At 49.8% G+C, this 24,287-nt stretch overlaps 11 protein-coding genes across 11 annotated transcripts; 4 read left to right on the forward strand and 7 right to left on the reverse strand.

Annotated features, from left to right (window-relative positions):
* Positions 1-127: 127 nt before the first annotated feature.
* K460DRAFT_377701 (uncharacterized protein) lies at positions 128-1,962 on the reverse strand (the record flags this gene model as incomplete). Its single annotated transcript, XM_040935000.1, has 3 exons — positions 128-1,445; positions 1,499-1,851; positions 1,903-1,962. The coding sequence occupies 3 exons, from the start codon at positions 1,960-1,962 to the stop codon at positions 128-130; spliced, it is 1,731 nt and encodes a 576-aa protein (XP_040789092.1).
* Positions 1,963-2,595: 633 nt separating this feature from the next.
* Positions 2,596-5,160, reverse strand: K460DRAFT_356192 (glycoside hydrolase family 67 protein; the record flags this gene model as incomplete). The annotated part of the gene is made up of 2 exons (XM_040931941.1): positions 2,596-3,690; positions 3,742-5,160. The coding sequence occupies 2 exons, from the start codon at positions 5,158-5,160 to the stop codon at positions 2,596-2,598; spliced, it is 2,514 nt and encodes an 837-aa protein (XP_040789093.1).
* Positions 5,161-6,756: 1,596 nt separating this feature from the next.
* Positions 6,757-8,284, forward strand: K460DRAFT_356193 (uncharacterized protein; the record flags this gene model as incomplete). Its single annotated transcript, XM_040931942.1, has 3 exons — positions 6,757-7,387; positions 7,442-7,531; positions 7,584-8,284. The coding sequence occupies 3 exons, from the start codon at positions 6,757-6,759 to the stop codon at positions 8,282-8,284; spliced, it is 1,422 nt and encodes a 473-aa protein (XP_040789094.1).
* A 375-nt stretch (positions 8,285-8,659) lies between these two features.
* Positions 8,660-9,010, reverse strand: K460DRAFT_356194 (uncharacterized protein; the record flags this gene model as incomplete). Its single annotated transcript, XM_040931943.1, has 1 exon — positions 8,660-9,010. The coding sequence occupies one exon, from the start codon at positions 9,008-9,010 to the stop codon at positions 8,660-8,662; it is 351 nt and encodes a 116-aa protein (XP_040789095.1).
* Positions 9,011-9,270: 260 nt separating this feature from the next.
* On the reverse strand, positions 9,271-10,572 carry K460DRAFT_314051 (uncharacterized protein; the record flags this gene model as incomplete). Its single annotated transcript, XM_040930263.1, has 2 exons — positions 9,271-10,165; positions 10,293-10,572. The coding sequence occupies 2 exons, from the start codon at positions 10,570-10,572 to the stop codon at positions 9,522-9,524; spliced, it is 924 nt and encodes a 307-aa protein (XP_040789096.1). The 3' UTR covers positions 9,271-9,521.
* A 1,603-nt stretch (positions 10,573-12,175) lies between these two features.
* K460DRAFT_367289 (aminopeptidase-like protein Y) lies at positions 12,176-14,240 on the reverse strand. Its single transcript, XM_040933550.1, has one exon. The coding sequence runs from the start codon at positions 13,904-13,906 to the stop codon at positions 12,311-12,313; it is 1,596 nt and encodes a 531-aa protein (XP_040789097.1). The 5' UTR covers positions 13,907-14,240; the 3' UTR covers positions 12,176-12,310.
* A 357-nt stretch (positions 14,241-14,597) lies between these two features.
* K460DRAFT_406736 (uncharacterized protein) lies at positions 14,598-16,273 on the reverse strand (the record flags this gene model as incomplete). Its single annotated transcript, XM_040936991.1, has 6 exons — positions 14,598-14,755; positions 14,807-15,300; positions 15,354-15,792; positions 15,843-15,912; positions 15,963-16,088; positions 16,142-16,273. The coding sequence occupies 6 exons, from the start codon at positions 16,271-16,273 to the stop codon at positions 14,598-14,600; spliced, it is 1,419 nt and encodes a 472-aa protein (XP_040789098.1).
* Positions 16,274-17,494: 1,221 nt separating this feature from the next.
* K460DRAFT_367292 (HAD-superfamily hydrolase-like protein) lies at positions 17,495-18,540 on the reverse strand. The gene is made up of 2 exons (XM_040933551.1): positions 18,405-18,540; positions 17,495-18,347 (listed from the first exon to the last, which is right to left on the reverse strand). Exons 1-2 carry the CDS (start codon positions 18,411-18,413, stop codon positions 17,610-17,612), a joined length of 747 nt encoding a protein of 248 aa, XP_040789099.1. The 5' UTR covers positions 18,414-18,540; the 3' UTR covers positions 17,495-17,609.
* A 970-nt stretch (positions 18,541-19,510) lies between these two features.
* K460DRAFT_266505 (uncharacterized protein) lies at positions 19,511-20,092 on the forward strand (the record flags this gene model as incomplete). Its single annotated transcript, XM_040927510.1, has 1 exon — positions 19,511-20,092. A coding segment is annotated over one exon (582 nt), but the record flags the coding sequence as incomplete, so codon positions are not given.
* A 609-nt stretch (positions 20,093-20,701) lies between these two features.
* K460DRAFT_285638 (HET-domain-containing protein) lies at positions 20,702-22,084 on the forward strand (the record flags this gene model as incomplete). The annotated part of the gene is made up of 2 exons (XM_040928833.1): positions 20,702-21,348; positions 21,397-22,084. 2 exons carry the CDS (start codon positions 20,702-20,704, stop codon positions 22,082-22,084), a joined length of 1,335 nt encoding a protein of 444 aa, XP_040789101.1.
* Positions 22,085-22,331: 247 nt separating this feature from the next.
* Positions 22,332-22,784, forward strand: K460DRAFT_267077 (uncharacterized protein; the record flags this gene model as incomplete). The annotated part of the gene is made up of 1 exon (XM_040927518.1): positions 22,332-22,784. A coding segment is annotated over one exon (453 nt), but the record flags the coding sequence as incomplete, so codon positions are not given.
* Positions 22,785-24,287: the final 1,503 nt, after the last annotated feature.

Genomic DNA, 24,287 nt, shown 5'->3' on the forward strand with positions numbered 1-24,287 from the left:
TAAGTGTTACTCAGAGCGCTCTAGAATTGGAAAGAGCTGTTGGAAAACTTGGGATGACTTGCCGTCGCTTAGGAATCTTGGAAAGTGCCGACCGAAAGTGGCGGGCTATTTTAGAATCTGATTGTACTCAACTTAGGCCCAGCACGTGCCTTCCTTTCGAATTGCCTCTTCTCGCCTCCATGTCCTTGTTCACTTCGCCTTCCGCTCCGTGTGCCAACAGCAGCTCTATCAACATGCTTCTTTCCTTGCCTTCTAGCATCGGTTCTGTGAGTGTTGCTTGCAACGGTGTGTCACCGCTGTGGGTTTCTTGGTTCACATCCGCTCCCAAATTCACCAAATATCTCGCCACCTCGTACGCTCCAGGCGTCTTGACGGCGAGATGGAGAGGTGTCTCGCCAAGGGTGTTCGGCATGTCGATTGAATGCCCACATAACACAAGATACTTTACTGTATCCAGCTGTCGTCCTGTCGTCGCAGCGTGCATTGCTGAGTAGTATCGAGACGAAGAGGAAGTTGTTCGGGTAATGTCAGCCCCAAATTCAATCAACACTTGAAGTACGCTAGGCGACATTTCATGTGCTGCCCTGATGAAGAAGTATCCAAAGTCCGGGTGAACCACCGAGGAATTAGCACCTTCCCACAATATCCGCTCGACCTCTTCGGCAGTTGCCTCTGCAGGTACGTTTGCCAAAATACGATCAACAGCTACTCTCTGATCGATATCCAGATCTTTTCGGTTGCCCTTGGCAACGGCAATCTTGTCTGATGTAATGTTTTTGTGAATGACCGAAACATCTGAGCCGGACATTGTGCGCGTGTATCTGTCTGCTTGCGTCATCTTCGTCGCCGTTGATACGTTGTGATTAAGGATTGTCAAATTGGAGCACCAGCTGCGCGACCTCCTAATTCGTGCTTCGGATGCGACCAGCGTCCGACTAGAAGAGACACCATCATCCGTGTAGAAAGTACCACGTGATGGAGACAGGTGGCTCCGAGATGCTCGTTTTGTGTGTGTTTCTTCGGCTACTCTACGGATTGCCAAATGGGTGAGAGGTGGCGCGTCCTCGAAGCAAGGTACATTGTCAAGCCAAGTGCCGATGCTCTTGCTCGCAGCCGACTCTGAAGAGACCTGTTGAGGAGCGTTAGGTCTACGACTCCGACGTGGCTCGCCTAATGAGGGCTCCAACGAATCTGGCCGTGGCGTTGTCGTTCTTTTTATCGGCTGTGGTGACGAAGACGATGCTACTGCTGTCTCCCTTGAGATTGCAGTGATACATGAGCGGAGAAGACGAATAGCCTGAAGTAGTGAAGGGAGTCTATCACGTGCCGTGAGGTTGATGTGGATCTCTTCCTTGTCTGTTCTTTTCAGCAAGTCATCGCTCGCTGTGATGAGATCACTGACGTAGCACTGGAGGAGTGAGTCGAGAGTGTCTTGTTGACCAAATCTACCATGGTGAGTGACTGTTTCATGCGCCTGAACTCTAAAACTGGCACTCACAGCGAGATGTAGTCAAGAGCGAGTTCCAACACGATTGTTGCCCCATTAAGATCATGCCGTAGGTTGATCAAAAGCCCATCTTTAAGCAATTGCCAATCTTGTCTTGGCACGCTGCTACACGACAGTTTGAGAAAAGCTTTGTGTAAGCGATCGCTTGTATCATCGCAAGAATCAAGAATTTGCGATACCGCATCGATAAGTGAGGCGGGCAACTTGGCACTGGATGTCGATGCGAAGTCGTCTTGGGCAACGCCGAGGCCAGTCCTGATGATTAAGAGATCACTATTGATAGCGTTCAGATCATGTCTAGAATCGCGAACCCGTCGCGCAAAGCTGTAGATATCTGGGATAACCTCAAGTAGGCATCAGCACGTGCACGTTCTGGTTGTTCGATAAGTGCTTACCTGATTTATGGATGTGCCAAGTGCAGCACATCTTGCAGCGATCGTGCTAGGTTGAGGCATTTGCGGTTTCGCAATGGGCTAACAGGCTAACAGAGGGGGATGAAGCTGAGGGACAGAGTTTGAAGTGTTCGATGATGTCCGAGAAGACTAAGACAAACAGCAGTATCCCAAACGACGGAGATTAAGGAAACGGTGTCTCGTCAAAGTTTTCGCGGCCCCTGTGGCTGAAGGCTGTCTGTCACACTTGGAGAAGGGGTGATGGTATCTGGGTTCGTGAGATTGCGCCGCTACGCCGCACGCCCGCGGCCCCCGAAGCGAACACGATCGTCCAAGCTTCGGAATATATTATAGGGCCAGTTTCAACACGCAAAGATCGTGGACGAAGCTGCGAAGTCCCCAGGCTTCTGGTCTAGATCCTCTAGATCAGGCAGGAGATGGGTGTTGACGTGCCGCGAAGAAGGAGCGACATTTCACCGTGTCAAAGCCACTAATGTGCTGAAACTAAGTTGGCCAGCTGTGGCTGGCGGACATTAGTGTTGCCAATCTACTATAAGTTAGATATGCGGGATATGAGCAGGGGTTCCTTGAAGTGGAAATGATGCCGACTGGGCAGAAATCGGACTCGGAGATGAGATCCGAGCGTCTTCATCGTACAACTATAGCTACCTACGCCATAATTTTCGCGATGCCTTCTCAATCGACAACCCCAGGTGGCAGGAATGATATGTAGTCGATGGGCGCAGGCTCCATGCCATTCGGTTGCCCTGTAATCCTTACCGTCTCCCCATGCCTAACTTCGACGCCTTTGAATGTGATGCGCGTCGCTGAATGACCGTCCAGGTAGATCGAAGGCGCATGGCCCAACTTGTCTTCCAAATTCCCCGTCCATTTGCCTATGGTGCGGTTATCGATCTCGAGCTGATACCTCGCCTTCCCACCGATAATATCGTAGTAATTAACCGCCACATCGTATGTTCCTGAAACGAAAGTTATATTTGCAGTCGCAATACCCGCGCTGCTGTTCGAGTTCGTGACGATAGCAGTATGTCTCGATGCGGCATGGAAAGGATTGACGCTATATAGCTTGTATCCAACAAGGCTCATCTGTTCAGCTTCAATGCGGTACGGATGGTTTCCAACGCGCTTGGACTCATCTGGAATCTCGGAGAGATTATGATAGAATTGGTTGATGGAGTCGCGCCAGACAAGTGCATGCCCGGCCTGGAATGTCTGCCGGAACATGATATGATTCCATCGCTCATTATCAACCTTGCTTTTCAACGACTCCCATTGCCTGACGAAGGCTTGTGCTGTGTCAGCTCCTTCATAATGGGCATCGTAGAAGTGTTGAATGACCGTTTTCCCCGACTTGAGTCGTTGAGTGTAAGGCACGTGATGAAACCAGAGTAACAAGTTGTCTGGGGTAGTTTCAATATTCTCGTAGATCTGGGCGACTTCAGGTGGATAGTGTCCTGCGTTCCCTGTCCCATTTTTCACCGTGCGGTCCATGCCAATGCTGGCTTTGTCGGCGCGTGTCCATTGACCCCAGCCATTGTTGTCTTGAGAAGCAGGATTTGGTCCAAAGTGCGTGTAGAGAATATCCGTCAAAGTTTGGATTCCCAGATTGCCGCTATAGTTTTCATAAGCCGGCCATGACTTCATAGACATATCGGTGATAGTATCCAGAACTTCTTGATCGAGACCAAATGTTAGACGTGTCCAATCTTGAAGAATTGCTTCAGATTCGAGCGACGCGTCCCACGCCAGCCTTCCGTATGCATAGAGGTTCTGTTGGTATCAGTACTGAACCAAAAAATGAAAAAGGCATGCAACACTCACAGACATTGCCAGATGGCTACCGAGCCAGGTTGAGTTAGTTCCAACATTCACAACGCCAGCATAGCCACCTAACGGTCGCTTGAAGCGTGAACCAGAAACAATGTCCTTCACTTTAGACGAGCGACTATCAGCCCTCAGATCAGAACCAAGTATTTCCTTCCAAAGCGGTGCGAGGTATACCAGGTGGCATTGGTGGCCAAGGTACTCTTGTGTGACCTGTAGCTCGATGGCTGTACTCGTATTGTGTAAAGCCCCAAACAAAGGCGATGCTGGCTCTCGAACCTGGAAGTCGATAGGGCCGTACTTGATCTGCACGACCACATTTTCATCGAACTTTCCGTCCAGATGTTGAAAGAACTCTAATTGCGCGTTCGCCCGATCAGCTTTCCAGTTTGCCGGGCTAATGTGGTTGTCGTACACAAATGCACGGAACATAACAACACCGCCATAAGGCCTTACCGCCCTGGCAAACATGTTGGCCCCGTCGGCTAGTGTGCGATTATAGGTCAGCGGTCCCGGTTGGCCTTCACTATTAGCCTTTACCAAGTAGCCTATCATGTCTGGAACCTTTGCGTATATTTGCGTGGTGATATTCATCCACCATGCATCGACCTTTGGGTCAAGAGGATCGAAAGAGCTCAGTCCGCCTAGGTCCCGCGGGGATGCGAAGTTGAGCGATATGCCAAGCTGTATACCATATGGTCGTATTGCGTCCGCCAATCTCGCCAGCCCTTCGATGTTCCGTGCCGTAAGAAGCGTGGCATTGGCGTTAACGTTGTTGATGATGATTCCATTGATGCGGATTGATGCTAAAAGACGAGCATATTCAGCAGCCCGAGTAACATTCTCGAGGACGAAACCATCGCGGAAGAAGATAGAGGGGCCAGCATAACCACGCTCAATGCTCCCATCTAGGTTGTTCCACTCGTTCGTCCATCGAATTGGTGCTTGTGGGTTTGAGATAAAGGATGTTGGCGAAAGATCGCCTTGTGCCAACCTAGAAAGGTACTCAAAGGCACCATAAAGAGCACCACGCTCGTTATGTCCTACAATGACGACTTGATCCTGTTCTGTACTCAGGAAGAAACCATCTTCTTCCAGATCTTCCGCGTCTTCAAGATCTCCATAATCATTCGTATACGCGGTTAATGTCCCCACGATGACGGCAGAGGAGGTTCGTCTTGCTTGAGTGCTCACATTCAGTTCTTTGCTGAAGATACCCGCGATACCGTCTCGAAGTTCCTGGCCTGCTGTATAAACTGGGCTACTTTTCGTAGAGTTGAGAGCGATGATTGCTGCGGGCAACAATCGAGAATTCTTAGCTTGCGTAACCGGAGCATATCGCAACCATGCTGCCGAGCCATCTTCTGCAGAAACGAGACGTGAGGCGAGAAGTAAGGTGCTAAGGAACAATCGCATGGTCAAATGTTATGAGAACAGCGCTCGAATGGCTCTGCACTACAGTATTATATAACTCATGAAGACCATCCCGAATGTAAGCTGTGATCGGAAGGGCTGATGAAGCGAAGTCCAAGAGATTCAGTGCCGAGGACGAAAGGTGTGTTGCGACAGCCGTTCATTCAGGCTAAAAGCAAGCAGCGGGAAAGAGATGATCTTCGAAGACCATTTTAATGTGCGGGAAGAACTGCAACATCTCGTTTGATTATGACGGAGGATTGTAGATGGAAGCATCCTCTGAGTAAAAGTGGGATGAGAGGAGCGTCCATGGCTCTCACGGACCAAGACATACGGGGAAGACGCGCCGTCCAGGTGTTGCTGTCAGACCGCATCCTACTTAGTCTGATCAGGCAGGAAAACGCGATAGGATATGAATAGAGTATGGATCCGAAATCCGAACAGTAAATGAAAAGAGTGTGGCGCGCCAGGGATGGAATTTACTGAGGACTTGTCGGCGCTAGCCCCGCGATGCCCCGAAAGGAAATCATAGACGTCATCAACAAATCATTTATTTCCTGAATACTACTAAACGCTTGCATTCTTGTCTCTATCTGTGTAAACTTGTAAATTTAGTGAGTCTAATGCATATTGCTACCCCAGATAACATTGCAATATTCCTAGCTAGAGACCACAAGCCATCACGATTGATTTAACACTAGCTTTTCTCTCTCTCATCACTCATATGTTGAAGGACTATAACAACTATGTAGTCAAAATTTCGCAAAAAGAATGCCTCTTAGAGTTTTACCACAATCTTGAGTAAAATTAAATCCTGATTCAATGCGATGTTTGTTTAGCGATTGGATGCGCACTGCGCACAAGTGCATTCACTCACTGCTTTTGCTTCCCTAAGACATTATGTATACAACTTATCATTTCTTAGCTAAGCAGAGGACAAAGACTCTACTTCCCGGCTACAATAACCGTATTGAGATACAGGCCGCAACCCTCTTGCCATGATATGACTTCGTCTGCTCGTTGAAACAGGGTCATCAAATACGGGGGCTCTAGCTGCTGTCTAACTTCACCCTTTTACCATATGCATAGTGGTCGAATGAATCCTATCACACGGTGCTTTCAATACTTTCTTGGGAGGGTGAGTATCTTGAGCTGGCGGTGATTCACTCACCTGCGCTGTACATCCGCACTCACCTGCGCTATACATCCGCACTCACCTATACTTCCACTACAACACCTTTATTACTCACGAATCTACAGCAGTACTTATTCGCCCCACGCTCCAACTACTCCCTATCTCACCCCATCCTACACTTACTAAGACAGCTTTCGCGCTCAGCTGCTATTACCGAGGCGTCTGAAGAACAGTCACAGTCTCTTCCGAAAGCCAATATCATTGCATACAACTAGTTTCACTATTACCAGCAGACATCCATATACTGCCATTACTCAGCATTACCGGCGGCCAAGCGTCACGCTATATTAAAGAGGACCCAAATATCAACCATCGCGAGCGGGTGTTAGATTGGCACCTTCAACAGCAGGACTTTGTGACACACCAGCTCTTCTCACCAGAGAATCAACAGATAACGAATCACTATGGAGGCTGCCAGATCACCACAGCCATCTGTTGTGCCAGATGGTGAGTTAGCCATTCCTTGGAGTCTATCCGCATTCCAAAAGGTCGCCAAAGAACATCTACAAGGCAATTTCTGTTCGCTACCTCCCATTCAAACTCTCACGTTCAGGCCGCGGGGCCTCGATATCAAGAATCGAGGAAGAGTCACTCAGCCTGAAGGAGCCATGACGAAAATGCTTCACGTTGGCAATATCAGACGCCATCAAGTCTTTGCATTCATTGACTTGGACAAAAGCCAAAATCTCCACATTAGATACGCCTATCAACATTTCGAAGACTCTAAATTGTTCCGAATCAGACAGCAGAGCTTGAACTCTGTCGATTTCGAGGAGCCCTTTTATGACTATAGTAATGCTAAAAGTTCCGACCGCGCCACCATAGCCAGATTAAAGGCGATAATACTTTATTACTTCTTGGCAGGAAAGCACCTCCAGCAAATTGTACTATACAAAACATTCTGGCTGGACTTCAAAAACGCCTGCGCTTCCGTTACCGGAAGAAGTGCCCATTCCAAATCAATTTTACCGACTAAGCAACCTACCCCAGCGAGCGAACAGAACAGGACGGCAACACCTGGCATACCTTCTTCAGGTAGACCCTTGATAGCAAACTCGCTAGAAACGTTAGAAAACTAACTTTAATTAGCTTCACGAGGTCCGGAAGGATCACAGTACGACTCAACAATGTCGCAAAAACAAAAGCAAGAGGATGAGGACGACAACGAAAGTACTGTTCGTACGTATTCCATAAAATAGACTTAGAAGATAATAATACTAATATAGGCTAGAAACCTCAACGCATGGCCCACGCAGCCACTGTCTTCACGGATCTCTTGAACAACCGCTGTCTTTAAAGCGGGCCACTTCACTAGCCTCTTCTCCAGCTCAGACTCCAAACAATTCTCGACCCGAGTCTTCTTCCCTTCATCTTAAAAAAGACAATAGACGTCTACAAAACGCTCTTCAAGCAAAGAAGCTTGAATCAATACAGCTCGTAGAGAAGATCAAAAATCTAACCAATAAGAACATCCAACTTAACATGCGGTGCAATGCTGCTACCGCAGTAGGAAAGCAATTCAAAGCACAGAGACACCAGCTCGCTGCCGAAATCAAGAGAATTCGGAGCTTCTGCGATTACAATGCAAATGCGTACAAAAGTCTCGAGCAAAAGCACAACACGATCCAGTCACAACTAGTCACTATGACATCCCGAGCAACTACTGCCGAAAACTCGGCTTACAGACTTCAGGAGGAAGTAGCCTCATTAAAGGGCAGAGAAAATCAGACAAAAGCAGAAGCAACAGCAGCAAAGAGCAGAAAGGCAACCGCGAAAGCCGCTCTTCATAGGCTCAGGGCTGCCATAGCTAAAGACATGGCTACCTTGAAAGGACAGGCCGCTGCCATAGCCAAAAGCTCAACTAGCCTAACTAATCACGCAGTTGATATGGCGACGAAGTATAGCATTAACCTAACACAAGAGCAGACCTAAGTGCAGACGAGCATGCCTTTTCGATATAGTGCTTATTCTTGTACGGTTGATTTAACTTTGGAGTCCCCACACTGTAACGAGTGTGATTCTCGCTTACTGGCACTGGATATTTAATTCTGAAACTCAGGGTTCGACTTAGGCGTTATGGCACATGATGAAATCACACGGGACTAGGGTTCCGTTTTTGCATTTCAAAGAATCCTTGTAGAGTAGGAAATCGATCTTGGGGTGAGAGAACATGAAAAAGGCACAACAGCCACCGTCAGAAGCATTTTCTACCCCGATTTTCGAAGGCAACACTGATTACCCAAACCACACTTCTCTAGTTCCACCTTGCAACCAATCCCATGAACCCAAAAGCGCATTTATCCTTCGCTATTTATAACGCACGCTCCTGCGCACCTCCACCACAACATGCTCCAACTTACTCAGCGCATTCGTAATCCTCGCCCTCGCCACCTGAATCTCCGCACTTCCACCATATTGCACGCAATCGAAAGCGCTTAGCTGGCGCATCAAGCACATAGCGTCCTCAAGGTGCTCGTTTGCTTTTTCTAGGCCGGTCGCAGTATCTTGGAAGGCCGTCGCGGCGACCCAACCCAACATTTGGCGAGGCAGTTGAGTATTTTCCTTGTGTCCGGGACTTTGGGGTGCTTTCTGGGCGCTGCTGAGTGTGACTTGAAGCCGTGTGATGATGGTTCCAACATTCTGATCAGACGCTGACATTTCAGGTAAAGGCTTAAGGAATGATGTTGTGAGAGAGAATGGAGGTGTAGATGGGAGCAGGTAGTGGACTTTATAACGGAACAGTTTGCTACCCAAGAGAGGAAGCCACTTGACCTAGAGCACAGAATTTAGTTTTCTACCTGATAGATGAATATTGAGCGATTATACAAACCGTTTTCAAGTTATCACACGATAATTCTTGTAACACCATAGAGCAATACCGTGAGGGAATAGACATGGACATAATATAATCAAGACAGCCCGTTTTTAAAACACCTGTAGACTATACAGCTTGCGACATACCCCTAGGAGAACCAACCCCATATCTTATTACAGGATAATCACCCTATGAGAAAGGAAACAGCGTAACAGACAAGATGCCTAACAACACAAATAGTCCTTTCCACCCCTCCATCAATCTATATTCTCCGTTTCTACTTCCACCCACACCCGCTACTTCTGAATTAATTCAGTGGCTATCAGGCAGTTCCCGTGACCCATATTTTCTTTGCTAGACATACGGACTAATGACTTGGTGTGCCTTCTCCCATACTGCTTCTTGTGCCGTGACACGGAGCTTTGCCAGTTCCTTTTCATTCATCACTGCGTCGCAAGTTCGGTTCACGAGAAACAATCCTCCCGTGTGCTCTCCTCTGGTTGTCTGTCCTACGATGCCCGGAAGTGTAGGTCCTCTCCCCCCAAACGCGCCGCTCGTCACCTGGTATAGGTACCTCTCTGCCGATTCTTTGAAACTGAATGCGATAAGCATCAGTATGGGGTCCATGAAGATTGCGGCAAACCACGGACCCCACGACCCCTCACCCCACCCGCGAAACAGGTTTCCAGTTCTAACAATACCGGGATGGCTGTGGATGAAAACAATGGAGTGATTTTCTTTCGCCTCCGCGAGTCGCTCGAGGGTGAGAGTGCCCATGATCCCCATATGCATGTGGGTTGCCATTGCCGCGAAGCTGCCCGTTTGTTCCACATTCAACCCGTTGTTATTGAGTAGATACCCGCGTTCGAGTCCGCCCGAGAGAACGCTAATAACTCGTGCATTCCGTGATGCTCGAAGGAGGGGGAGAAGATTCTCGACGAAGCAGATGCGGGAGTAAAAGACCAGTGATTGACTGATATCCAACCCTTCGGGTGTGACTATATTACATTAGTCTATGACCCCACTTTTGCAGAAGTGTTATACTCTGTCTTCCACCCATAGGCGCATATCCCGCTGTCATGAAAAGAAGGTCGACACTGGATTCAAGGGTTTTGATAAGATCACAGACCCTCTTGACGTCGGACAGAAGCGAGACTTGTCCCTCAACCCAAATGATGTTGGCAGTTGGATTGGCCTGGTGTAAGTCATCAAGGAAAGTCTTAAATGCCTGTTCACTCTCTTTACGACCGATGACGTATGCTTTGAAGTCTGTCCCAAGTGCAGCTATCTCAGCGAGCGTAATCTTCCCAATACCAGCAGTGCCGCCGACAAAAACTGCGACGCAGGGTGTCGAAGCCTCGTCGATATGTTTGTTGCTTTGTCTAATCAAAGAAAGATTCACCATTTTGACAACGAGTCCCGTAAGTGCTTATCCGAATTGGGGGTATAGAACAGAGCTTTGGGCTGCAAAGCGACAGAAATATGCTCGTTCTCAAACTACACCCACAGGCAGGCGATAACTCAGCAGGTAGTCCTGGGGCATGGGAGCTTCTTGAACCCTATTTTTATCATAGTTTATGGGAGGCCTGACTGCGGACGAAAGCCGGACAATGCGGACCACTCTCTCTGCGACAGAATGCAGATACACCAAGAGACGTGAAGAAAAATCGCGTGCTACTATAGTTGAGTGTATATCAACTTTGTAGGCTAGTTGTGTTTGACACAGTATTAGTTCTGTTGATTGATGATGTCACCTAACACCTCCCTGTCTTGACTGGCTTAGATGATCCGTGCGCCCTCGGTTAACCTTCACGTGTTTCTCCATCACTGATCCCCCAAGCATCTTCACAATGATATATCCGGTGAAGGGTCCTAATCACAGGAGGCTGATGTAATTGCTCGATAAAAGTACTACCCATATACCTCCATCAATATAGTGAAATGGTGAGTAATCCTAGGCATACGCGATTCCTTCAAGGACCTTCATCAAAGTATATCCATAACTGACAATCCAAGCGATATCCCCCAAAAGATAGAACGCCCAACGAAACATCCTCCCCTTGCGCCAGCACCCTGGTTCTCCCTCACCTTCTACCCTCTATTCCACACGTCTCAACCTCTCCACCAACACCCCCACTTCCCTCAAATCACCCTCGATCACCCCTTCCATCCACCTGGCTACCTCACCGAATAACACATTCGGCTTCTCAATCTGCGCCTCTGAAATTCGTACCGCCCGCGTTGTAGCATACTCCAATCGCCGCATTGCGCGTACCAACAGGTCTTTCTTCTGCTCGAATACTGTCCGTCGTTCGGTATCTAGGGGAAGTAGTGAGGCCTTTGATTCTTCGACTGCGAGTTCATGCTCTAGACGGTGGAGGTGAGAATCGATGTGAGCGATGCGGGTTGCGTAGAGGGGGAATGGGCGGCTGTGGTTGTGGTCTTGGGAAGCGGACATGGCGGTGTTGTGCTATTGATGTGGATCTGTGGGTTGACGTCGTGGCTTGTAGTCTTAATGTTATGAACATTTGCTCTTATATTTGTAGCTGAAACATGTGTTTGCTTATGAGTAACCAGTAGGTTCGATTCGGGCACGAAATTGTCTCAGACAAGGAGTTTCTATGCGAGACTTTGGTTCGTCCTGATGCTATTCATCCCATCTTCCTCACAAGGGAGCGTTATCTGTGCGTCGCTAGTTGAACTTTGCGAGCTTCAGTAGATGTAATTGTTGTCTCAGTATGTAATATACAGTAGAAGACAGGCGAGTATACAAACGTCTCCCTCAAGACTACGAACTGTTTCAACATAGTCGCTTAGATGGCATTAGCTTGATCGCCGTGGGCAAGGTACCCGATTCCCAGCCTACCTGAACGCCAATTCACGGCCTTGGATATCTTAGGAGGCTTATTTCAAGCATTTTAATTACTAGTTTCGATACAACATTAAATTCTATCTGAGAGTCCAGTTATGCCTCGTGCTAGGGTAGCGTATCGATTAGATGAAACGAGCTGAATCAGAAGTAAAGTCATTGTATTGGGAAGAAAATGCAATGGTACTGGAATTTTTACTTCATTTTTATACTACTCTACATCATCGTCACATCATTTTATCATGTAAATGACCTTTATCTCTCATAGGGTCCTTTACACCACGTTCTTTCCAGCACCGCACGGCTGGCCGTGATGCTCATGACCTCCCTGGTCAAAGCGGGCCATGAACCTGCTCTTCTCAGCACTCCTCTTACGGTGAGTGGCGTTGGGTCGTGGTATCCCCTCCCAGCTGACTGCATACTTGGCAACCGAGTTTGCAATGCTTTGGGTGTTGAGGAGGTAAGCATCGTGGGAAAGGTTGTTGATGTCATCGCACTTTTGGTGATAGCACCCGTCGAGCGGCTTACCAGCCTCGCCACCGAATAGCTGTGCTTCCTCAGGGGTCTTGAGGACCTCAGCGCCAGTGAACAGACCACCTGATGGAATGCCGTTCTCCAGAAACGCGGCATAATCAGAGCGCAGAGAGAACAAGGCGGGCACGTGAGGAAGCCCACGCTCTTCGTAGAAGATTTCAAAGTCCCTTTCAATGGTGTTGGAGCCAGCGGGGCCGGAGAAGTTGAATGCGTTGCCGTCGCCATCATAGATACCGAGCACATAGTTGGGCGATGCGATCATGTCGAAGTTGAGGTATGCGCGGAGCTTGGAAACCTCGGTGCTGTTGCCGCCGAGCGTGCCGTTGATGGACTTCATGTAGTGGAATGAGCCCAACTTGCCAAACTCCTCTGCGCCCCAGAAGCCAAGGCGAACAGCGTTCTTGAGCTTGAACTTAGTGAGGGCAAGAGCGGTAACGAGCGTGCCGATGGTGCCTGAGCCGTCATCGTTAATACCCGGACCGGCAAACACAGAGTCCGTGTGTCCGCCTAGCATAAGGACGTTGTTATGGTCGCCCTGTTTGGACTCCGCGATGACGTTGTAATTTGTGCGGTTCTCGCGGATGGCTTCGACAGAAAGACTAGCCGAGACTGTGCCATTCCCAATTTTGGCAAGAAGACCATTACCGGCTTCTTGAGTAAGACCTACAACAGGGGCATAGTCTCCCTCACCACCAAGCGTCCCAGAAAGGCTCTGGAGGGGAACGTTATTGTAGATTACGGCGCCAACAGCTCCAGCAGCTTTGGCATTGGTGGCTTTGATGGCGAATGTGCATGTTCCTCTTGAGATGAGGGCGATTTGGCCAGAAACACCAGCGGGAAAGTCTGACACATTGCATCCAAGGTTATTAACCTTGACGAGGTTGGCGGTAACTTTGGCAGACGGGCCGTAGGTGAGATATTCAGCCGGGACAGGTGCGCCAGCAGCAGTGAGGCTAACGGTCGCAGCCGTGAACAGCTCAACAAAGGGCTGCTTATAGACGTCGTAATATCCAGTCTTCTTCAAGGTCTGGTAGAGCCACTCGGTGGTAGCGTTGTGACCTCCACTTCCGAAAGCACGGTTGCCACCGTTCTCGTCGGCGAATGTCTGGAGTTGTTGGGAGCCGGCAAGTAGGTCGTCAAGATCGATGGCCTTGATCAGCTCCTTTGGTGAGACGAGCTTACTATGGTCGGGCTTCGGCGGCTTTGGGGGCTTTGAAGGCTTCGGAGGCTTCGGCGGCTTTGACGGCTTTGCAGGTTTGCCAGATGGCTTTGCGTCGTACTGTGCAAGGGCAGGCGCAGCGAGCGCAGCGAGCGCGATGAGCAAAGCAACCCTCATATTGTCTTACACGATCAGAGGTCGAGTGAGCGAGGAAGAAGCTGAGGAGCAAAACTTTCTAGGTACCCAGGCACTCTATATACTCACCCTCGTACCCATATAGTAGGTTCCAAGAAAACTTAGTATGCATCATGGCGTGCTGGTAGACCTTACCGGGAGAGGCAGCTGTATTGACGAACGGCCATGCAGCATCATCCAGGCACCGGCGGAACAGCAAGGAACAGCACGCAGTGGACCGGTGGCCGGGTGATAGGGAAGGGAAAAGCGATGCGATTGATGAAGAGTTGCTTGGCTGCGCAATGCTGTGATGCATGAGGAAGGAGATGAGGAACCGTTTTCCCGCCGAGAGGACTAGCAACACTCTGGCCCTACTTAATTGGAAGAAACACCGAAGCCAAGGCGTGTCCCCGCGCAAAGCGCACTTGGCGATGAAACGCCACAATCAGACAATCAGTCCGGAAGATGTCGTTGTTGGAAAAGGCGGTAGAATCATCAGCGGCGAGCCCGAACTACGCCTCTTGCTAGGGTCATGTTAGATCGCGGAGGCAATTATCTAATTGAGCATTTAGGCGAGCTAGTATGTACCACCAGAACGCTGGTGCGACTAAATTTATTACTACCGCTTGCACCGCATGCATCTCGTGTCCTGGCCATGCTGTCGTGCCCGACTCGCGATAACGAGCGTGTCCATCTATTTGCCCTGGCCTTCCTGGAACTTGACAATGAATGCGCCCCTCTCCATGGTGTTGACGAGAATATGGCCACTCTTGAAGAGCGCATAGCTAGACCATGTGCCGACAAACTTGACGGAACCACCACCCGGCAAGTTGTCGTCTTCTGGGTAAACATCTGATGGCACGGTTAGCGATCTCACAACCTAACATTAGCATCTAAACATACCGAAGAAGCCAATCTCCTTCACACCAGCACCAGTTGGGTCATCCGGGATAGAACGCACATCCAGGACACGGAAGCCGGTACCGTAGTTGGATTGGTACGCGAAACCATCCGCAACATACTGATTGTGGTCAATGCCCTTGGCACCACTCCTGTACAGTCCGGTTTGCTTCGGTGCCTTGAGAGAGGAAATGTCCCAGATGTACGTGATGGGGTTTCCTGGAATACCGGGGCCGACCTTGTCGTACTCATCATATTCGTCATCGAGGAGCAAGTAGTGCTGGTTTTGCTTGTCCAGGACAACACCTTGGTGCGTGTATGCTGCACCCTCATACGATGTGTTGGACAAGATGGCAGGAGCCTTCTTGTCGGTCACATCGTAGATGGTGAGAGTATCTTCATTGAAGCCGTAACAGATTTCACGGCCCTCGAATGCCTTATCTGGGCCGCGATAGATGAGGCACTGCGCGTCGTGCACGTAGCCATCTTCAGACGCACTGCGAGATATCAGCGCGGCTGCACAACACATGGGGCGCTTTCAAAAACTTACCAGCCCGGGCTCGTGGGTTTCGAGGGATCTGTAATATCGATGAAGATGATGCCTGATTTGCAGGAGTCGTTCCTCGGCTGCGCACCAACGGCATAGATGAAGTTTGTTTCCGGGTTCGTGACAACGTTGTGCGTGCGACCAATAGGAAGGCCCTTGTAGTGGCCGGTAAGATCCTTTTCGTTGCTGAACGTCACTGGCTTAGAGGGATCAATATCGAGCAATTTGTTCATGTCGAAGATTTGGATCCCATGCCCCTCGGCTTCGCTGCCTATGATCATGAGGTCATTCTGACCCCGAATCTCGCGCCAGGTGCTTGGTGTTGAGAATTGCGGAAGACGTCCGAGGTACACGAGTTTGCCTTCCTTGCTGATTTCTGCAAAAGCAGCACCATCTTGCTGGCCGATGGCGACGAACTCGCGTCCATCTTTTGATGTCCAGCCTAGAATATGGTCAACGGTGGTTATGGTATAACACTCTGCGAACGCTTACCCCATGAAGATGAGCCAACACCGCGAGCGCTTCCAAGCTCCGAGTGAGACAGGAAATGAAGAAGGTCAATCTACTTGCTAGTAAGCAAGTGACTGAGATACTCTCCGTTGCAATGCTCACGTTGCTACACTTAAAAGTGTCCTTTCCCGAAATCGCGGTGCCGTTGATGCACTCAACCTTGTCCTTGATCTCGGCATACTGCGCGGAGTTGTAAGCTCCTGCAGCTTCTTGCAATGCCCACGATTCCTAAAGTTCAAGATTAGCGCCCAGCTTGGCGATATGCTAACGGGTATCGCAACCTTCTTAATAGCGACGTTGTTCGCATGTCTAATGCCAGAATCATACAATTTCGCCGCTTTGATCTCATCCTTGGGCAGCTCTTTGGCCGCTACAAGGGCGGACAACGAGAGAAGAGCAGTTTGAAGGTACATGTTGACTGCGATTTGGACAGCAACGATGAATGGAACGACCGTAATGTGTGATACAGCAGGGCCAACGAAGGCTTTAAATCCGGATTGTAGTACCTGGAAGCACCAAATTCGCCATTCTGATTGATGCACCGACTATAGCAAACCCGGCAGGTAGAGATAATACCTGCCCCTTCCTGGCGTTACGGCCATGTCGTGCCCCATCGCACAAGCTACCACGAGGCCATGATCGGCAACCAGACTGGCTTTGAACATCATGTATATGAACTCGAATGCTGTACAGAGTGTAAGATTGGTGGTGGTAAATGAAGCAGAAGCTTCAGCGTGGAGTATATGACCGGTTAGGAAGGAGGCTTCATCTAAGCATGCCTTGGCGACAGCGATACCCTAGTTCTTAGCCAGCGGAAGGATGGAATGCCCAGACTGCCGAGATGCAGATCGCTCGTGTTGAACACGATAACGGGCATTCGCAACAGAGGTAATGTTGTAGTTGTCCCTTTCTCCCTATTCTCCAGCCGAATTGGTATCGGTCTCTGATTCTCTCTCGATATGCGCTTCTCACCACTCCACATTCAAAGCCGTGTTGAAAGACATTGAGCGTGACCATTGTTGTAAAAGCGTAATTTTGGTCTTGCATCCTTATCGGATGATATTGACTAGGTCAATCTGGGGGGGTTCATATGCCCGATAACATCATTGCAGGGTGGGTTGTCGACAGTCACACAAAGCTCGGTACATCGAACCGCCGTTGTACCACAGGAAGAGAATTTGGGTTGCGGAAGGCAAGTAATAATGCAACGGCCACAGATCGAGCGAGATGCATCTACCAACCGTTGTAGTCGGGGGAGAAGTCTGTTGCGAATTGTGCTGGGTGGCGGCTAGACCGAGCTCGCTGTGAGCACACTAGAGGCTCAGCACGCGTGTGGAAAAAATTGGACGCGATAGCGTATACAAACCCGTTGTGGAAGCATAGCGGTCAAAGAGTACCCCGCGTTCGCGATGATGTCCTGAAAGCGGTGCAACGTGAATAGGGACTGATGGATAGCGTCTGGTGGTCAGGGTCTGGTGGAGTTTGCCGATCCGATGCGAGCCGTAGGACGCGACTCGCGACTGCCCGACCCGCGAGCTGTGACGTCAGCATCAACAAAGTTTGACAAACATCACACGCAGCGAAAAAGATGCCAATGCTGGAGACCGTCAAAGTCTAGTAGAATGCATTCATGCTTCTATATGTTCAGTCATGCCGTGATTTTGTTCGTCATCCATGTCGTGTCGTAATGTCTACTGCAGTCGCACGTAGAGCTCGTCAGATTTGCCGTCGTCAAGCCTCCAGAGTCGTCTACAACTTGGCCTCGACCTTCTTCAGGCAGTCCTGGAACTCCTTCCAGTCGTACATGATGGCGGCGCACTTGGTCTCGTCGGTGAGGAGCTTGGCCATCTGCTCCATCTTATCTTTGCCCTCCTCAATGCCGTAGATGCCAACGTATCCGATGCAAGGAATGCCCGCGCGCATAGCGGCAGTAGCACCAGACTTGCTGTCCTCGACCGTGATGGCCTCGTGAGGCTTGACGCCAAGCTGTTCTGCGGCGTAGAGGTAGATGGCGGGGTCGGGCTTGGAGCTGGGCGGGTCGAGCGAGGTGGCGGCCGAGTATACGTGCTGGGGAGGGAAGAAGTGGGCAATGCCGGCCTTCTCGATGGACGCAACGACACGGCTCTTGGCCGAGGTGCTGACGACGGACATGGGGTAGCCCTGCTCCTTGAGCTTGTTGAGCTCGTTGGTCACACCAGGGCACTCGACGGCCTTCTCGCTAAGCTTGCGCGTGACGGCACCGAGCTCCCGCTGGACAAAGTCGTCGAGCTCTGCCTGGGGCATGGTGAAGTTGTGCTTCTTCTGCAGGCCCTGGAGCATGCCGCGGAAGTTGTGGCCGACGAAGTCTTCGAGCAGCGACTCGGCCGTGTAGCGGGCATCGATCTTGTGGTTTTCCAGGACAATGTTGGTGAGCTCGGCGCAGGCCTCGAAGGCCAGACGCTCAGACTGGACGAGCGTGTTGTCGCAGTCGAGCATGATGTACTTGGCCTGCCGGCACCATCAGCGCGGGGAAGGCGGGGCGGGGTGGCTGCTGGGACTGCTTACCTTGCCCATGGTTGTGGTTGGTTGTTGGATTCGGGTTTCGTTGGGTAGGAGTGAGGTCAATTGACGGTTGACAAGAAGTTGGTGAAGAGCTGTAGGAGTGTGAGAGGATGGGCTACAGGTTTTGTTGAGGAGAGGGAGGAGAAGGAGAGTAAATAAAGGCAGTAGCGCCAGTCAGGTGAGTGAGTTGTCAGGTAAAGGCGGTTGCGAGGCAGCGCGCCGGGGGGAAGGCGGGACCCGGTTTTACCTAATTGGCCACCCCCAGTGGATCTGCTGCATCTCTCACCCACACGTTCTCACCCACACTTCCCCCCACAAGTTCACACGAGATATTTTCAGTCAACAGCCTTGATCTCTGCCCTCTTGGCCTCTCCACCAGACTTCCCCACGCAGCTTCTGCTAGGCGTGCTCTTTTCCGAATCAAGCACAGCTCAGAATTGCTTCTTGTCTGTGTCACTGCAGCCTGCACTTGGACCAACATCACGAGAACCATTTTCCCCCACATTGTCCAGTCAAGAGCCGCGTCGACTGCCAACACGGTGTGCGCAAGGAGCAGTTCCTGCATATGGCGGTGATGTGCTTGCATTGACCCGTGGTCGCTTACTGTACCATTGACGCCTCAACAGCTCAGAGAACCTGGCGTCGTCAAAGCGTGTTCGGACTATACCTGTCGGCTCTGACAATGAAATTCACGCATTAGCTTACAGGTGAGTTGAACGCGGAGTGTGACTAATGTTAACTTGAAGATAGGTGACGTATGCATGGTTGCTAATCTTGCTCTATTTATGACACCTCCAAGTTGTTCTTTTTACGACGCTTCCAACCTGTTGACCGCATCTTCTTCAACACACGTCTCGAGAAATCCTATTGGCAGTAACGCCCACTACACAACTACCCAGTACCAGATCACCTCTAGCAGCATGGTTCCGACCCCTGCTTCGAACCAGCGAACCCTGACCAACCGACAACACACGTTTGCCGGTGTACAAGCCACACCCACCGAAGAGCCAGTGCCTGCAAGGCCGCTTATTGATACTTATATTCGTCAAACATCCAATACATCGTGTCATGCCTCCTCCTCCGCGTCAGGACCCGGGACACTGATTCACTTGGCACCGGAGATACGCAACAACATCTACAGACTTCTTCTTAGAAATTCATTACCGTTTTTCATCGAGCCCGCACTTCAAAAGGTAGGCACGTTTAAACTATACGAAGTGATAGATAAAACTTTCCACAACATCATAGCCACTCTACAGGCGCTCAGCTACGTAAGTCACGAACTTCGACAGGAAGCACGAATATACTTCTATAGCGTGAACAGCTTCGCGGTGCTATGCTACGGGTACGAGTACCTTCCTGTACTCGTACGGTGGCTGGAAAGCCTTGGATCAGAGTGCAGAGCCATGCTGAAAAGGGTGAAGTTGTACGGTTCTATGTGGTATCAACCCTCACTGCCGCTCACTCAGCGTCTACACGACTTGCTACGCGAGCGCTCTAATGTCCAACATCTAACCCTCCAACACGGCATTCGGCACTTCTGCGAGTCAGATCTGTCGGGACTAAATGCGTATTTTAACTACACAGGCTCCGAGCCTCATGACAGTCCGTTGCCTGAGGTCGATGTATCCCTCTGGACACAGACCATTGCAGACATGTCAAAACTCCAGAGTTTCGAACTACAGTTGATTTTGGACGTCGATAAGAAGAAGGTGAAAATAGGGAAAGAGGTCAGCGCCCACGAGTTCTCAGGAGAGAGGGGAAGAGTGTTCGCGCAGGATGTGGAGCACAAGCTGAGAGATGGGGTAAAGAACATGTGTAAAGGGAGACTTGTTGCGATCAGGGTTAGGTATTTGCTAGGAAGCGATAGAGATTACCACCTGCCTTGGGATACGGCAGAGAACAATGTGTAATTGTGAAGCTTAGCGCTCAGCGCATACAACTTTCGGTTTGTAGATGCGATAGTCCAATAAGCCGTAATGTAACAGATATGATATCGGGCAACCGAGGTTATATTTTCCACCAGGCTGAAAAGATAAGAGACACGGTGGCGATTAACAGTATGGCGCTGACAGTGCATATGTCGAAGCGGGGCTGTGTTCGCCTAAATGCAAGCATCTGCTGAACATTCAACTGACAGACTTATATCTTAGCCTGCCGATCTACTACTATCGCTGTACGACACGGCAAATTACACGAAATGAAGCTACCTTACCATTAATAATCTACATTAGAGGTCATTTTTCAGGCTTCGTGACCACCAGGAGCGATTTTAGCGCGCAGTAAGCTTCCTGTTCGCTATGCGACTTCTCCAATGCACCGCAAACCAGGACCAAGACATCATTCAGGTTAGTCTCACCGAGTATGCGTCCTCACAGATTCCACCGTATGCGATACTCTCGCATCGCTGGAGAGATGAAGAGGTGGAGTACCAGCATATGACCAGCGATGTCGACTATAAGAACATGCGAGGCTATCCTAAGATCGAACAATGCGCCCGCGCTGCCCTGGAATATGGAATACATCACATCTGGGTCGATACCTGCTGTATAAACAAGAGCAGTAGTGCTGAACTGTCGGAAGCGATCAATAGCATGTACCTGTGGTATAATGACTCACTTATATGTTTCGCCTTCCTCGACGATGTATCTTACGAGCGCGGCAAACTCGACTTCACTCAAGTCCGAACTAGTTCTTGGTTCACAAGAGGCTGGACACTACAGGAGCTGATCGCGCCGAAGACGATGGTATTTTACTCCAAGGAATGGTCGAAGCTGGGCAGTCGAATCGATTTGGCGAACACTATCTCAGTCGCTTCCGGGATAGACATCAAGATCTTGCAAAATACAAGACATTTAGACTCAGCTAGTGTCTCTGAAAAGATGTCGTGGGCTGCCACCCGGGAGACTACGAGAATTGAAGATGTGGCTTATTCACTCATGGGACTGTAAGTGGCATGATACCTAAGCCTCTCAACGGTACTAACGACGTGAAGTTTTAGCGTCAGTATGCCAACGCTCTATGGCGAAGGCTCGCGCGCATTTCGTCGCCTCCAGCTCGAGATTATGCAGTCAACGAATGACCACACGCTGTTCGCGTGGGAAGACACGACTTGCAATGGCGATATGCTCGCTTCTTCGCCCCGTCAATTCAAAGACTGCCACGTTTTCCAGCCCATCTCTTATCCCGAGTTTATCTCGAGGTTCGGTATTCACGAACCGAAACCAGACTTTTCCATGACCAACGCAGGCTTGCATATCCAACTCCCAATGCTCACCAACCCAACTGAAAAAAGCCCGGACTCATTCATCGCGTTTCTAGCTTGCGTTCGCGTTGATCCTGTGAATCGTATCTTCGCTCGCATATTCCTGGAGCGGACAGACGATCAGAAATTCAGTGGATTCCATCGTGTGGTGAAGTACGGGCACACAATCGAAGCGCACTTCAATCCGACTAGTAGTAATGTAGCGACGCAGACGATTTGGATATCTCCTAAAAGAGTGAGAGTCGCTGCTAGGCGCGAAGAGGAGTACATCCCTAGCAGAGTTATCACCATGGATGCAAAGCCGAGCAAGAGGGACAGCTGGCAGATGGTTGAGGGCTTTGTCGGAAACCTAAGAAGGCGGAGTACAATGAGATTAGGCATTGGGAGTGCAAGAAGAAGGGCAGGAGGAGCGTCTTGAGATCCGCACAGCCTTTCACCATGGACACGCCGCTCTGAACCACGCGCTCTCATTTAAATACAAACGGAGAATCAGTCCACTACGCGAGATTCCACAGCCCTGGCTGCTCTTTTACAAGAAGGTGAAGGACAAACTACAAATCTCTAGCGCACTTCAGGCCTATATTTTAAACGACAACCGCCCTCCATTACCGCCCTATACGCATACAATATCACTCACAATGCTGTCCGACTTCTCAAAAGTAGTGCCAGGCTACTACAATGCCGACCAGATCCGGGCGATCGCCAACGAAAACTTCCCTGACGAATACAACGCGATCCCCGATGCCGACCAGTTGCCTTGGGAGCAACAAGACGACACCGCGACGTTTCACAAGGAAACCCTCTTCATCGGTTACGTCAAGATCGACAACATGATCTGGAAAGTCTCCGCTTACATGCTCCGGTCCACCGGCGAGATCCACCTCTATCGAAATGGCATGCGCTTAACCAGGGCGGATAACGCGCATCTGCGGCTTGGGATCCCTTGGTCGTATTTGCGCGAGGGTGGTGAGAGACCGCACCTCAGGGATTTGCAGGTGTTGTGTCAGAACTACTTCGTTGGGGCGGAGTTTGCTGTGGGGGTGAAGGTGAAGGATGGGAGCTGGTTCAAGAGACTGAGCCTAGCGTGCAAGGCTGTAGGTGAGGGATTGGGTCTACTTTTGGTGATAGATAAGGAAGACACTGCTGTCGGCTTTGCCGATCGTGTAGGTGAGAGCGACGTGGTTGATGGCAAGGATGAGATGGACGTCAACAAGACGTCTAAGATTTCGCAGCAACGACTAGGATTTGCGCGAGGACAAGATGCGCACTGAGGGTTGCGATTTGAGAAGGAGTTGAAGAGCGCCTGGCCTGGTATGAGGAAGTACTGGAAGTACGGCAGAGGTCGGTTGATCACAGTGGCCTAGCTGTAAAGAGAGAAGGAAGGCTTGTGGAGCTCACCAAGAGCTACTTATGAATCGTAAAGGCGTTGCAAACTGATGTAATATGAAACCTCGACCTTTCATACTGCAACTCCTGTGCATTTGCTTATCCCTCCAGCAAATCTCAGTGATATATGTAAATCGTGTATGCGCTGACCGGTACCTCAAGAGGCGCGCAATCGGAGTGCTAAGGTCAGTCAACCATACATACCGCACTTATTCAGTGAACCCGGTGAATGCCTACAACCTGACGAGCGTTCAGTATTGACGTTTGCTAATGCAATGTAGAAAGGATCCAGTTACATGACCGGTAGAGGGATAATCCAGAGGGTTCATGGATATGCTGCATTGGTTCGGTATCGCGCGGCTTGCGATAGTTGGTATTAGGTTAGATAATAGAGCGCCTCCCCACCAGCCTAGAGCAGTTGAGCATGTTCCTTAAGTGCTCGATCATATTGTTTTCGCTGCTCGAGTAAATCTCGCCTGTCGTAATCTGCGCGCTCTCCATAAGAGATGCAGTTACAGCATTTACCTTCACCTACCTTCACCATCACTCTCGCTTGGGGAACGCACGCACCTCACACACGGTCAACTCTTTACACTCATCGCAGACAATTAAATGCCGACCTTGCCTGTTGACGCAAAACCTTGTGTATATAATATTAAATATCCCCAAGTCTTCCATCAAACTGCAACAAAGCTCATGGTCGATGGCTGGTGTGAGGGATCTCCTAGGCTGCAATAGTCCGCCATGAGTGAGCGGTTCGATACCCCGCTGAAGAGCTTCTGGAGGGATCTCCTAAAGCTTCAAGCCCCTTTTTGCTATTTGGTCCTATTTTGCCTTCACTCGTTACTTTCTCCTTTCCCTCCTGATTTGTCTACTGTTCCGGGTCTCAGCCTAATGCCACTAATACTTGCATATCTTGTCTTTTTATTGCTTTTTATTGCAGTGATAATAGCACTCATGCGCCAGTATAGAAGTAACAAAATATATTCAACTAGTTGTATGGAACTAGCCAGACTCTTGATTCTTGATCTACTACAAGGATTGCGCAATTCCATCTACGAGCACTCTCTGCTAGTAAGCTCTGAGAATAGACTAGATTACCGTAGCACACATTTTCTGCAATCTACGTTCTTAGTATACAAGCCAAGAGGAGGCGGGTTTGCGCTAATTCAAGCATGAGACTATACAGAGAAACGAAAATAAAGGACTGCATCAATTTCACATTTGATCGCAAT

This window comes from Cucurbitaria berberidis (genome assembly GCF_010015615.1).
Source record: "Cucurbitaria berberidis CBS 394.84 unplaced genomic scaffold K460scaffold_3, whole genome shotgun sequence".
In the NCBI taxonomy this organism is placed as follows: domain Eukaryota; kingdom Fungi; phylum Ascomycota; class Dothideomycetes; order Pleosporales; family Cucurbitariaceae; genus Cucurbitaria; species Cucurbitaria berberidis.

Coding starts and splice junctions, on each gene's coding strand:
- K460DRAFT_367289 (XM_040933550.1), bottom strand. CDS start 13,906: ATGAGGGTTGCTTTGCTCATCGCGCTCGCTGCGCTCGCTGCGCCTGCC.